Source organism: Battus philenor, unplaced genomic scaffold, assembly GCF_028537555.1.
Source record: "Battus philenor isolate CCGP_79_NKW_IND1 unplaced genomic scaffold, ilBatPhil1.0.hap1 SCAF_13, whole genome shotgun sequence".
Classification (NCBI taxonomy): Eukaryota; Metazoa; Arthropoda; class Insecta; order Lepidoptera; family Papilionidae; genus Battus; species Battus philenor.
In genome coordinates, this window is record NW_027181675.1 from 13587822 (window position 1) to 13602530 (window position 14709).

At 34.1% G+C, this 14709-nt stretch overlaps 1 protein-coding gene across 2 annotated transcripts in view; it reads left to right on the top strand.

The window, feature by feature from the left end:
- The window catches only part of LOC137933208 (lutropin-choriogonadotropic hormone receptor-like), a 60486-nt gene that overhangs the window by 30568 nt on the left and 15209 nt on the right, over positions 1-14709 (top strand). The window contains exons 2-3 of one of the 2 annotated variants that reach the window (XM_068777053.1): positions 11604-11727; positions 13069-13143. In XM_068777053.1, the coding sequence (XP_068633154.1) occupies positions 11604-11727; positions 13069-13143 (199 nt within the window). The remainder of the gene's footprint in view (positions 1-11603; positions 11728-13068; positions 13144-14709) is intronic. The other variant, XM_068777054.1, reaches the window with a different exon arrangement.

Here is a 14709-nt window from a genome sequence, read left to right on the forward strand (position 1 = left end):
ACTAGACTTATTGAAACTAAATTTGAATGGAATTGTTACATTAGAAGTATTTGATGTCGATCAGTAGTCGCCCAGTGGTTGAAGACTGAGTATTTCGATCGTATGTCCCAGATTCGATTCCCGGAATACAATATTATATTATTCACACTTCCTGCATTAGTTATATAGAATTGCAACTGCTCATAAACAAGTTTCCAGAGGATTGATAACAGCGTCCTCTACGTACTATAATACCACACTGGGATCGCCAACCCGCCTGATAAGCGTGGCGATTATGGTATATACCATAGATATCTTTATGGAAAGCCTGTGCTTTGTAGTGGACATCTATATAACTAAAACAGAGACGAGGACTATTAGATGCAATATTTTGAATATCACAAAATATTTAGGCTGCTATAGGTGTAAAATTGAATAAGTTACATGAATTTATTTTTACTGCTAAATGCGACAGTCTAATAAATTACATACTGCATATTAATAGCTATAATAAAATTTCATGTGTATTTATACGTATTTTAAAAACGCTTTTTCATAGTATATTATGATTAAGTTATTTATGATTTCTAAAATCATAGATTTTTGAATAGGTTTAACATATATTAAATGAAAACAAATGTGCTTTGAAAAAAAGTTCATTTCTATTATTTACCAACCTGCGTGGCCGTGGTTCTATATTGTATAAGACGTAGAAATGTCCTATGTTATTAACAATAATGGTCTAAAAGTATATTACATTTCAAAGTTATAAGCAATTATTGAGTTCAGTCGAAAGCTTACCTAATGGTATACAACTGCGACACCATATTTGTAATTTAGTGAAGCCTTGTGTACTCAATTTGCCGTCTGAAGGCCCGGCCTGATGACCTCCAGTTGATTAGGGCTGTCAAAGGAAGGTCATCTATAAGAAACGAACTATATCACCATCTATTCTTTTGACAATGGCTGGTTTAAGAAAAGGACTAATATATAGCTACTTCCGCTATGTAACGGAAGTAGATATATATTAGTCTTTTTCTTACTTAGGATGGACTTCCGCAAAGTAACGCATGAATTTATTAGATAATGGCTGGTTTTTCTATCGACTAACTATTTTTTAATATTTTTTTTACACTTCGATTTCGACACTTTTTTGTCAATGTCATACTTATACTTTTTAACATTTTCTGAAACTTAACTATTTTGTATTTTAACAAAAGAGATCGAATCTCATAATGTACACCTTTGAAACACATGGGATTGCCGCTGCTCACAAACGAGATCCCAGAGGATGAACAGTAGTTCCCTCTGTGTACCATAATACCACAATGCAATCGCCAGGCCGCCTACCGAGCGTGGCGATTGTTGTATATTCCTCTATGCCTTTAGGCTAAGACCTATGCCTTGCAGGATGCGTCTATAACCAAAAACAATACGACAGAATAAAAGAGTACAATGGGCGGTCTTTTCACACTAGGCAGCTTCTTCCAGACAACTATAGTATGGAAACAGTAGAAGTATAAATAAGGGATAGTTAACGTGTACATATAGACAAAACAAACATACAGATGCATGTACATAGTATATATCTATTTATATATACTTATAATAAACACAGTGTAATATTTAATTATAAATAAAAACATGAAACAGAGTTGGATGGCACTTTCTACAGAATAAATAAAAAAACGAATTAAAGGATAAATAATGAATGGTCTAGTAAATATTCCTAAATCATTTTTTTAAACAGGCAGTGACTGAGCAGGTCTTATATTTACCGGTAAAGCATTCCAAAATCGACCGGTCTGTGTGGTAAAAGATTTGGTCGTGAACGAAGAAGAAGAGATCCCACAGACCTCTCATGTGTATCATGAAGAAATTCAAATGTTGATTTGATATAAAATTCGTTTTTAAAACTAAATATCAGACTTCTGGAATATCCAAGAAATATACAAAACTATTACAAATCTATTTATTAGCTTTTTACTTAAAGACACAATCAACAAACATTTCATACACCGCAACAAAGGAACGGATTCCCCGATATGTCTCATATTCGTTGAAAGAAATGACAGAACTGGGTCGTCTATTCCTTTGAAACATTTTCAAGAGTAAATATTGTGTACACCATCAATGTGACTGAACGCGTGCCAGTGGAAACAGACCTCAATTAGTGTCAGGGTTACCACTCCTTTACGCTATATTCGTAAGATAAATATGAAGGGATAAAGATCTCTCCAAAGATATATAAGAAGGGATGTAGGCCTCTCCAAATATATATGAAGGGATACAGGCCTCTCCAAAGATATATAAGAAGGGATAAAGACCTCTCCAAAGATATATAAGAAGGGATATAAAACTCTCCAAAGATATGTAAGAAGGGATAAAGACCTCTCCAAAGATTTATAAGAAGGGATAAAGTCCTCTCCAAGGATATATAAGAAGGGATAAAGACCTCTCCAAAGATATATAAGAAGGAATATAGGCCTCTCCAAAAATATATAAGAAGGGATATAGGCTTCTCCAAAGATATATGAAGGGATATTGGCCTCTTCAAAGATATATGAAGGGATATAGGCCTCTTCAAAGATATATAAGGAGGGATATAGGTCTCTCCAAAGATATATAAGAAGGGATAGAACCCTCTTCAAAGTTAAATAAGAAGGGTTGGTGAGTGTCTTGTAGCAATAGCGCCGACTAAAACTAATATTTTTTTTTAAATTGTAAGTATAGCTATGTAGGTATCGCTTACAAAACAATCCCTATGCCGCGCGTATCTAAGACCGAGACACTTGTCCGTATTTCGGGACAACGCGACGACACTGTAACATTTATAAGTTAGAAAATCAATCGGCTATAATAGAAACGAGGTCAACCAATATTTTACAGAGAACACAAATCCCAACACCAACACCAATATTAGATATAACAGTTAGCCACTTTGCCCAGCGCTGACTCTTTCCGAAGTGATAGTTATGTTAGGTAGACAGGTAGTAGTTGACCAAGTCCAGGTTCGGCACTCTTGGGCGCACTTGTGTTGGAATGCTAAACGAGTGGCACCCAAAGCCGAGGTCCGTTCGTAGGAACCAAGTCACTTAATAGACCTGAGGCTAGTCAAGGACCCCACGCTCTTTAAAGGTTTAAGTTTAGGACCCTTCTCGCTCTATCCTCCTAAACCGGACTCTAAAAATGTCACTTAGACAACAATGGAAGCCTGTAAAAGGAATCTTCTTTAATTTGAGAACCGGAATATGTTTGATCAGAATAAATTCGTTAAATTTTTTTTATAAAAATTAAAAAATCGTAGAGAACGTATCGAATGTAAACACAGGGTAATACAGTTGTCATGAATGTCATTCGCTAAGTGATAAGAACAACATGGAGGCGTCTTCGAGAAAATACATCTGTCTTTTTGCCTACAGTTGACAACACAGATATTGAGATGTATAAAGTATTATAAGCAGACCTTTTTTGTCATTCTAAAAAATCATACATCTATAATATTTTGTATCCCTTTCTGACGGTGTTTTACAAAAAAAAATAGTATTAATAAATTTTTTACTGTTTCAAAATGTAATATCTTTGAACGTGAACACTTATATTCGAGTAATTATATTAAAAAGTAACTTTAGTTATCAATATACTTACTCTAATTACCTACGTTTTAAGCAATAACCAAATTTACATACATTTTCATTAAACACATTGCACGGTGACGGTCTTTCAACTTATTAGATCATGTAATACGACGCAATAACTGTTCAAAAATGTATTATAGTTTTGATAAAAATATATTTAAAAGTTTTCAAAATCGATCTTAATATTTTTTTAAAGAAAATTCCGATTTCTTTTTTAAAAAAGGCTTGATTCTATGTATAATTTATTTCACATAAGGGTTACTTTCTTCAGTCTCGTTAAATATATTCATGTAGCAGAAGACACTTTTTTGTTCTAATGAAATATTATTGAACCAAAGTTAATTTTATATTTAATTAAAAGATGGCTATTAATTATTTATTTACGTAAACTTACTAGTGGCTGATTGAGACTAATTTCTCTTTAACATTTTTGATTGTAAGTGACGAAATGCAATTTAATCTAAAAGCCATAGCGTACATCTATATAAGATGATTGGAAATATCAGTAACCCTTTAAAGGAGTTTAATGAGCCATACACTGATTTAATACCTATTACCAACAACTCTAAATATAAAAGAGTCTTTTTAGTTACACTATTTGAAACTCATTAACGACTGGGTCAATATAGATTCTTTTTTAATTTTTAGATTTATCTTCATCTAAAATAGAACAATAAACGTTGAAATATGATAATATTTTTGATGTTGAAAATATAAATCGTGCGATGTATGAATTTGAATTTAATTTTTTTTTTAATTTAAATTTCGATTTCTGTTCATTCATTGACTAGACGTGCAATTCTAAGATCTTCGTCGGTTTAACTAGTTAATAATAAAGTAAACATGTATTTTAAAATAGAACCATTATCCAATGAGTAATTCAATATCTCAACAGTGCGTTATAGACGACACATAAAGTGCAAAAGCAATTAACAAGATGGCGGTGTCGCGTCTTTGTCACGACAGCGCGCATTCCGCGGTAACCTTCCGTGCCTTGACAGTTAACTGATGTATGTTCATAGACACATTTGTAAAGCAAAACGTGATATATTTATATTTACATGCAACATTATTAGATACGCAGGAGTAAAAATAACCATATATGATAACTATACACTGTCTCATCTCGTGTTATTCTATTATTAATATTTATTAAATGAAAAATTAACAGTTGTATCTGGCAAACTTGGAGTCATATCATTATCAGCCTATAGACTCCAACTATAGGCTTCAACATGGAGATGGAGAAAAAAAAACTATATATAGGCTTCTCCCAAATATGGCCACGCTACTTTCCGCCATCTTGACTAAGTTTTCGCACACATGCCCTCCAATTGTGTACGATCTTAAGACATTCTAATGTGTAATGTCTCAAAATACATCATCATCAGGATTATGTCAGGTGATAGACGGCAACTACATGGTTTAGGCCTTCCTCAAAGTTATCTTTTAGGGGGATATACAACAATCGCCACGCTTGGAAGTCGGGTTGGCGATCGCAGTGCGTTGTTGATATACTATGCAGAAGTTGATGTTGCCCATCTGGAAACTTTGTTGATATGTGTGAATTATATGAGATTGTATTCCGAGAATCAAACCCGCGACATATGATCGCAATCAGTCCTTTTCCGCTACACTACCTCTGCTCAAAACAGATTTCAATATTGTTACGTAAAACTATATCTGAAGATATATGTTACTTTTATAAACATACAACTATTACAAAAATACCCCAAATATGCCTTCTTTCACGAATAACAAACTTATCGTAAAAAAACCACAAACGAGAAATACACAGAAATAAAATCCAACAACATTAATTGATTTATTATTATCAAAATAAGGAAAAAATATGTTTTACTAAATATTTTGCAAAAGAAACCGAAGAATTGTGTCGTGTTTACAAAAACGATTCAGAAGTCGTTGAACGCGTTCGTTTATTTTAATAAATTACTCTCATTGTACTGAATGTTTATTTAGCATGTCGTATAGTTTATTTTAACATAAGTGTTATTTCTTTTGCAAAAGTATTACAAGGAATACCACAGAAGATGATTTGATTATTCCTAATTTAATTATATATCTTTTTTCTTTGTTCTTCACTATTGTACAAGTTGGAAGCTCGGCGAGAATTATCTTACTATTGAGAAAGAAATCTTAGATTGCTCAAGGTTAATTAGACAATGCCACTAATATTTAAGATAATTTATATATATATATATATATATATATATATATATATATATATATATATATATATATGAAATTCTCTAGCTCCTATAGAAATAGATAAATGAAGTGTTTGTTATAAAGAATTTTTGTTGTGTTAATTATAAAGAATTGCGACTGCTAAAAAAACAAGTGTTTACAACATGAATAGCAAAGTCCTCTGTCTACGGCGATTGTCGTATATCTCTCTATAAATATCATAGGAGGAGTATAATGCCTTCCCGTGGGCGTGTATGGGTTAAAACGACGACCACGAGAGAAATATTTATAAGTCTTGTTGGTAATAACGATGCACTAACACAGAGTTCCCCAAACTTTTTTGTGTCGTAGACCCCTTGCTATGTTTTTCCGTGTTGGGTAGACCCCCTACTTACCTGATATTGATTTCCTGTAAATTTCTAACTGTAGTAAAGTTTAGTGTTAAAAACTTAAAGTAAAAACACGTGTTAATTTATACATTTATTAATTGAATTTAAATTAAAACTACTCAAAATAAAATTTTGCATCTGTTATGTAAAATATACGTAACATTAAATAAACATTTTTTTTACTTCATAGGTACTTTTATAAATAATACTATCAGTGTATGTGTTGTCGTGGACCCCCATTTTGATTTCATGGATCCCCAAATATTTTTTCGCTGATGTAGACCCCTTGCAAGTCATAGACCCCTAAGGATCGATATAGACCACTTTGGAAATCACTGCACTAACACTACAAAAAGATAGAAGTTGTAATTTGAAGCGCTATCGGATCTCCCATGACGTTGTTACCTTAAGGTGAATTTATTCACACTGGAACATTTAATAGAACTCTTATTGATCGCCGAGTTATATAGTTTTTTTTAATCTATTTTATTATTGACTCTACTTTATTTAGGAGTTATAGCCACGGAGAAGAAACAGAAAAAAAAACTCCACCCAAGATCTGTCTTAAAAAATTACGTTAGTTATCTGTGGCTATTTCTCCGACACATATAGATATAAATAAATATATTCGCATATGCATAAATAGTTTCGGGGATGGCCATCATATTCAGAAAATATCAACGATAACAAAATGCGTTGCTAATGTTTTCGTTCCGTTTGGAGTGTGAAATGCATATTGGAATATTGCCAAAATATCCAAGTATTATTTATTTGTACATCTTAATGTGTTGAGAGATATGTTCGTCGATATATTATGAAGAATGTTACAACAAAACCTTTGTTCTCCAGTGGATATGAACACGGTATAGGCCATTCACCGAAACAATTAATTTATTGAACATTTTTTTTATTTTTAATGGAATCAGGCGTTAACTTGCGGAAGTCCATCCTAAGTAAGTAAAGGACCAATATTTAGCCACTTCCGTACATGCAGTGGTTGGCAAACTCTGTGTTTGGCACTAATCGGTGTAACATAACTCCTGAAGATGCACCGCGGAGGGGTGAAACACGTGTTGAGTAATTTGGCGGTGGCGGTTGTGTGATTGGCATTGTTTGCCGCATACGCACTTATCAGCGGTCTGGCGGGCGGTGCACTTTGTTGCACGACTACCACTGCATGTGCGGAAGTGGCTAAATATTGGTCCTTTTCTTACTTATTTTTTAATTTTATAATTTCACGAAATTAAGCTGTTGATTGGCCATGACTGTAGGATATAACAACTATCAATAACAGTAAGAAACAGTCAGAGCTACGAGACTACCGCTACGTCTCATTCTTCTGCCTGACCAAAGATCTTCACGAAGACCGGGGATGCTCTGCCCGCATTCAACGACTTAATAATGTCGCCGGTCCACTTTGTAGAGAAAGGCACATGCGCCAATCCTGCCGACTCATGGCTGTCCCTGCCAGCTCGTGGCCGCCCCTGCCGTCTCGTGGCCGCCCCTCAAGAACCTTTCGGCCCCTTCAGGGATGTGCCCCGCCATACACCTTCTGTATACCAGTGTCCATCACTTGGTGATGGATATGATGGATGATACACTCAATATCACGTCACACGAACTCATGCGTGTATCACACTCAAGACTCAAGATGCGATCGCAGGATTCATCGATGTGGCGAATACAGCAACCGCTGCACAGATACTAGCGTACAACCTAAGAATGGCAATGAAGAGCAAGGTTGAGAAAGCGGTTACACAAAACGTAATCTTAAAAACTGGACATAAAAAAAAACATAGTAAAATTGTAACCTGCAGGAAAAAAATTGGGAAATTTTATACGTAAATGTAAACGCTAATGTCGGTGGAATATGGATCCTAAAAATAAACCATAAAAACTTATGTAGGTCACTTTTATTAAAATTCATTAATATTCTTATACACTTAGTGTTTTTTAATTCACTAAACTTTTCACTGAGATAATCTCCGGAACAATTTTTAATCGTTACAAACTTCAACGGATTTTCTAGTTACGTATCTAATGTTAGTGCGTGGACTATTTATAATCTTAACAAAACATGGCCTCCGCGTGCGTCTAGAGGACAATCTATCAAACCTTCGCAGGCCCAGTTATCACTAATTGTATGCGTCACTGATAACGACACATAATTGACACGACACTAGATGTTCACGGGTTAAAAAGATTGCTTCTGGGGTTCTTTTTTCAAGATATATAAATTTATAATTTATAAAAATCATGCACATAATACAGAGACTTTTAGGTTATAAATTTAAAATCATAAAGTACAATATATATATTTAATTATTTATCGTCGTAATATGATTTTAAACGTCTTTAACATTGATTGAAATCATTTCTAAATATCAAAAGCCGTATGTAGAACGATAAAAGAGTTAGCTATTCAAAAAAATATAACCCAGATTATTTAGTTAAGGCATCCTCTGTGCCCTGCTAGACTCATACCCGCGAATTCGCAATGGAAAGGTATTCTGATTATAAAAAAAACATCGAATAAAATAAAGATAAATGTATATAAACACACACACACACACAAACACACATAAATAAATGTTAGGTGTGTATGTAAATAGATATGTATATATATACATTTTTATATATATATATATATATATATATATATATATATATAGTTTCAAATATTGTTTGGCGTGGACAACGTACGGCTAAATAGTGATAGTGACATCATTGAAATATTTAGATGGTAGATGCGGCATCGATAGGTGGATAAATAGATAGATACCACTAGATGGTCCAATTACATAGTTAAGTTCACAGAAAGTCGCTGCATGCGGACAGCGCGGTAATCGTAGTGACTTTTAGGGGAGGTCAATGCCTTGCAGTAGGCGCCCATCGGCTGAAAAGAAGAATAATTTTTTTGTGATATAAATTAATAGGTCCTAAGGTACGGCCCTCTCGAGCGCTCTCGAATCGAAACTTTCCTTATCTACGACTTCCTATTTAAAATTAAAAAAAAAAAAAACAGTTTTGTCACCATTCGTTTTTAAGAGAAACCCTGTAAAATACATACTTTAAACAATTAACACAATAATGTCAAGTCGAAATAATCGCAACGCTATCGAAATATATGTACACAATTGTGCGGCACAAAACAATACATTAAAATACAATAGAAATGTGTATAAAGATTTTTTTAGACTGTAAAGGCAATTTTTCATGTTTTTTCTGTCACTGTTAAACGTGCTAACAATCTGAATGCGATTGTAAAACTCACAAACTTTACTTTGATGTCTGTTACATTTACTAATGCAATTGTTCAAGAATAATTCTTTTAATCGTACATACATTGTATGAATATATGTTAAAGTAATTTTTTTTTAATTTTTAATTAACTAATGAGAGATTGTAAAATCAGGTAATTATTAAAAAAAATAATTTTACTGTTTCTAACCTGTCTTACTGGAAATGTATAATCTGTGGGGAAGATCTGGGTCTAGCCACGGATATTTTACGGTTAAAATAATGGTGATAATTATGAAATACACATATTTTGTAGCATGACATTTACAAATTTACTTACTTGTTATCTTTGAACCAATATAAGTTGACTTATAAATAATTACTATAAGGAATTTAGTTTGCCATTGCACAATTTGTACAAAAGTGTTCAAATTCAATTTCTTACTATAATTGGTTTAAAATTATATAATAACAATTATATTCTCCGCGCCGCAGCACGGAGGTAGACGCGGTCTTGGTCTTGCTCTTCACGAGGCACGGGGGGTTCTCTGAGTACCTTCATAGGTTTAAATTCTAGGAGGATCCCTCGTGCTTCTGTAAACCAGGCGTGGACCAGACCGTGATCCACCTGGTAGAAGAATGCCCTACATTTGGAGGGCTCCGTTTCAAAAACGAATGCCGAATAGAAAAAAGGATAGGGGACGCCAATGTCGCCTCCATTTTGGCTAAAAAGGAGGAAGAGAGAGAAAGTGACCTTCCTCAGATTCTACAGGGTTGTGGCAAAAAATGCAATAAATATAAACAAGGTGTAAACATATACCTATAAGAGATTTCATAAACAAAAATCTGTGATAAACTGTAATAAAAAGACCAAATTGCCTTGACGAGGATAGATGAGTGGTGTAGAATAGAAGAGATAGATAGATAGAGTTGTAGAGTGATAGAAAGGAAAGATAAATAATGTGGTGCATGGAAGAAGAGTATGGTAATAAAAAATGAAATGTGAAAAAATTAATAAACGAAAAATAATATAGCGCGGACATACACACTTTTACTTCGGACTTCGTGTTGTTACTACCTTATGACCTGTCAGCCCTTGGCAGGGGCGGCTCTAGCTCGCGTAGTGCCCGGGTGCAATGAAACCCTGGCGCCCCCTAGGCCTGACACCCCACCCCCACCCCCCCGGATATAACTATTAACTTTGCCGTCGTAACAAGAAAGTTTTTTCATATTACAACAAGCTATTTTATATGCAGGTTTAGCTTACAGTATGGTATTAGTTACGGCCATGATGGTCCGAGAAGATGCTCTTAGCTGAGACGGCGGCGCCCGTGTGCATTGCACACCCTGCACTATAGGTTAAGCCGCCCCTGGCCCTTGGAAAAATCCCACGTTATATACTAAAGGTCACTTTAGAGAATAATTAAAAAAAAAACATTTTTAAGAATTGACGAATGATTAACAAGATGTCATCTATTTATACGCACTCTGCAAGTCACAGGTCTTCTCCAAAAATCACTTAGATGTCCTTATTGCATAGTCGGTCTACCTAGTGGGTTTACCCACGCGACATGTACTAGCTCATTGTTGCCACTTGAGAACCTTTCTACTCCAACGGCCGTAGGAATATACCCCACCCGCCATTTGACGAGCAATCAGTAATTTGCGCCGGTAAACGCGCTCTTCGTGAACCACTCACTACGTGAACAGATGCGAGAAAAGTCGCAGGATAGGTGCAGCAAAACCGGACATTGTGACGATCTTCGGGAATGCCAATGCCTTGAAATTGTTGTCTACCTACTGAAAAGAAGAAGTAATAACAATATTATTATAAAGTAACACGTTCACTTATTTAAAAGATTATTAAATGACCCAAAATTGAACCTTTGATTTTTTGCACAATTATTTCACAAAGTATTTCACAACAAAATTACTAACGTGTTAGAACGATTTGATAATGGTAAAGATAAATCTTTTCAATTCCTTTTTTTTCAAAAGTATTCAAGGATTGTTGTATTTATTATGGTCGATATTATATATTACTTTTTAGTATATTATAGTATTATTATTATATATTTAGTATAACCTATTTTGTATGTAATTTCCGGTGTATATTAGCCAATAAAAACTTTAAATTATGTTGTTCCAGTAGGGAGACCAGTGCACGGAGACACAGGCGGACTGTCCGTGGTCCTGGTCCAGACCAACATCACGAGACTCACAGCGCGTGCCATACACGCGGCCGGCTATCACCTGCATCGCGTCGAACACCTGTACGTATATAAATACTTCATTGTCTAACCATTTCCTATTCGATCCTATTGTATGTCTAAATGACGGGTTTATTAGCTATATTTTCGTAATAAATGTATCTGATAGTTTTATAACTTTTATACTGACGTTGTTTACAATATGGTTTTTATGGCCCCCGTTATTGGCGACCTATGTACAGCATCTTATTTTTGGGAATAGAAATTTTTATGTCTTATGGTAGGTTGGTATATGTATCACAGATTACTAAAGTATTATAGATGAATGTGTATATAATATTTTTCTATTATACTTTATGCATGTAGTAAATATTAACTTGTCTACATCGACTCAAAATGGACGACAAGTTTAAAAGTATCATTTTTTATGAATTACAATAACTAAGTTTTAAAATTTACATAAGTATATCTTTTATCCAATTAAAATATAACAACCGTATCATATAATAGGATATATTAAAAATCAGACACGTCTTCACATATATTTATACAAAAAAGCTATGAAGCAATATTTTTCAGTGTCCCGAAAATAGCTCCTATAAATGAGCCATAGTTAAAAATAGACAATCGTCTTTCATAAAAAAACAACACAGTTGTAATCATAAAGCCTGGTTTTACACAAGTGGTTTGATAAATTTAATTTTATTACGCGTGTATATGCTTAATAAAAACTATATTTAGTTAACATATTCCACATACACGTAACACGTTCTACGAGTTGTAAAAGATAATTGTACAATTTTTTTTATTTATTGTTAAAGCACATCAGTGCAACATAAAGTATACGTATGAAAAATAACAAAAATAAAATAAAAATATTAAGAGTAACGCATGAATTTGCTGCAAGCAGTGGGCGTCCGTCGGCTGAAAAGAAGTAACTTAGTAAATAATAGAAACTATATTGTAGCCAGACGTTTATTCGGATATATCTTTCGTCTTGCCGTAAAGAAGGAATAATACATCAATATATCTAATATATAAAATTATCGTGTCACGTTGTGCGTGATTGAACTCTTCCGAAACGGCTCGACCGATTTTCGTGAATCTTAGCGTGCATATCGGCCCCCTAAATGAGAAAGGTGGTCCACCCCCTACATTTTTTTATTTTTTTTTATGATACTGTATACAAAAATACATATAACCCTTAATTTTCATTCCTCTACGATCAACCCTTATTTCTTATTTGTCTTTTAATGTTTCCTGGAAATAACATACATGGCAAAACAACGTTTGCGGTATCGGGTAGTGTATATATATATATATACTTATTATTTACATTATATTGGTTACTAAGGTCGTTTTTGATTCCGGCTCACTGTCAAAATAACCGTCCGTTGTTTGCAGTTCAATTATCGACGCGCCGAAGTTGGAACACATCGCAGTCGAAGATCTGAGCAAGATGCCTAATCTTAAGTCATTGTGAGTATTTTTGTTTATTTACCTTTATAATACCTTCCAAATGAATCGGCGCGACTGAAACAAATAATCACCTTTGACTACTCTATATATTATATGAAGCTACTGGTGCAATATGTAAAGACAACACTATAAAACCAAACCCAATCGATCTTTGCCTCCTGCTATGATCTACCGGATGTGCCAAATCAAAGACCGTGTACTGAACTGTATTTATTGATGTAATTTCCTAATTAAATATTTTTTTGGCCTTCACTATTAGGAACCTCTCGTTTCACCCTCTATTTTGTTGGGAACAGGGTTTTGTTGGGGCAATAATTTTATCAGTTCTCTTTGTGTTTTACAGTTTCTTTCGCTCTTTAACATTTACATTTTTCAGTAACTTTATTCCTTTTTTTTTCGTCACCTTCCGTCCTATCCTCAGTCACTAAAAGTTTAAGTCTATTTTATTGTAAAAATGTATTACATTTTTACTTAAATTATTTATATATATATATTTCTAAAGTTTTATCTTAAGTTTCTTTCATTTAGTATTTTATTTACATTTCGTTTTGTTACATTATCATTGATTATTATTATTTACCATTAGCCGACCGTTTTAACCTAAGTTTTATTTCTTTCAATGATATTTTCTACGATTCTCTTGCAGAAACTGGGGAAGGGTGTTCTGCTTTCTTCATCTCCTATTATGGAGGCAATTCTCGCCTCCTCATAATTAAATATATTAGCCAGATGTGACCAAGTGGAAGATGAGTCGAAATATTACACACGTGATAAGAGATAGCTTAAACCGACCTCCCTTCTCGGAGGCTTTTACATCAGGTTACTCCATGTATCCTCCTCTTAAGCAATGTAAGAACTCGGTAACCTACCAATCCTGTAATATTTCATATACAGTACCCGGCGATAAATTTTGCACATCGACCCTTTGGAAAGAGACAATCGGCTAATTTCGGCTTCGTAGAGCGTTATCTCTGTCGCACGAAATACAACAACTGACAAGACGTCACACAGGTAGTGTGGGACAGAGATAGTGCTCTACGAAGCAAAGATTAGCCGGTTGTCTCTTTCCAAAGGTCGATGTGCAATATTCATCGCCGGGTACTGTAATGTATTGATCCAAGCCGAAGCTTCTCAGGGACCCCCGAGCTAAGTTTAAGCAAAGATAAATTAAGAGAAGAAATTATACAAGAATGTAGATCTAGTAGATTGGAGAAAGAAAAAGAATAGAAGCAAAAAAAGTGAATAAATATTTTTTGTTGTATAAATATTTCGATGTCTCGATGTCGATGTTCGATGTGAAGTTTAAATAATTAAAATGTAAATATTCATTTACGCATTATTTAAGTCACGTCAATATGTTTCTTGCGATCGCAGATTGCGGCTTCGATTTTCAGAATATTTTTTTGAATTTCGATTTACATAATTCAAACTTTGTGTATTAATTATATATGCCACTGGTCACTAACAAGTAAGAGAATGGGCAGCGACGTCTTTGTAACATAATACCATACTGGGATCGCTAACTGCCCAGCGTATCGATTATGGTATATTCCCCCATAGATATCA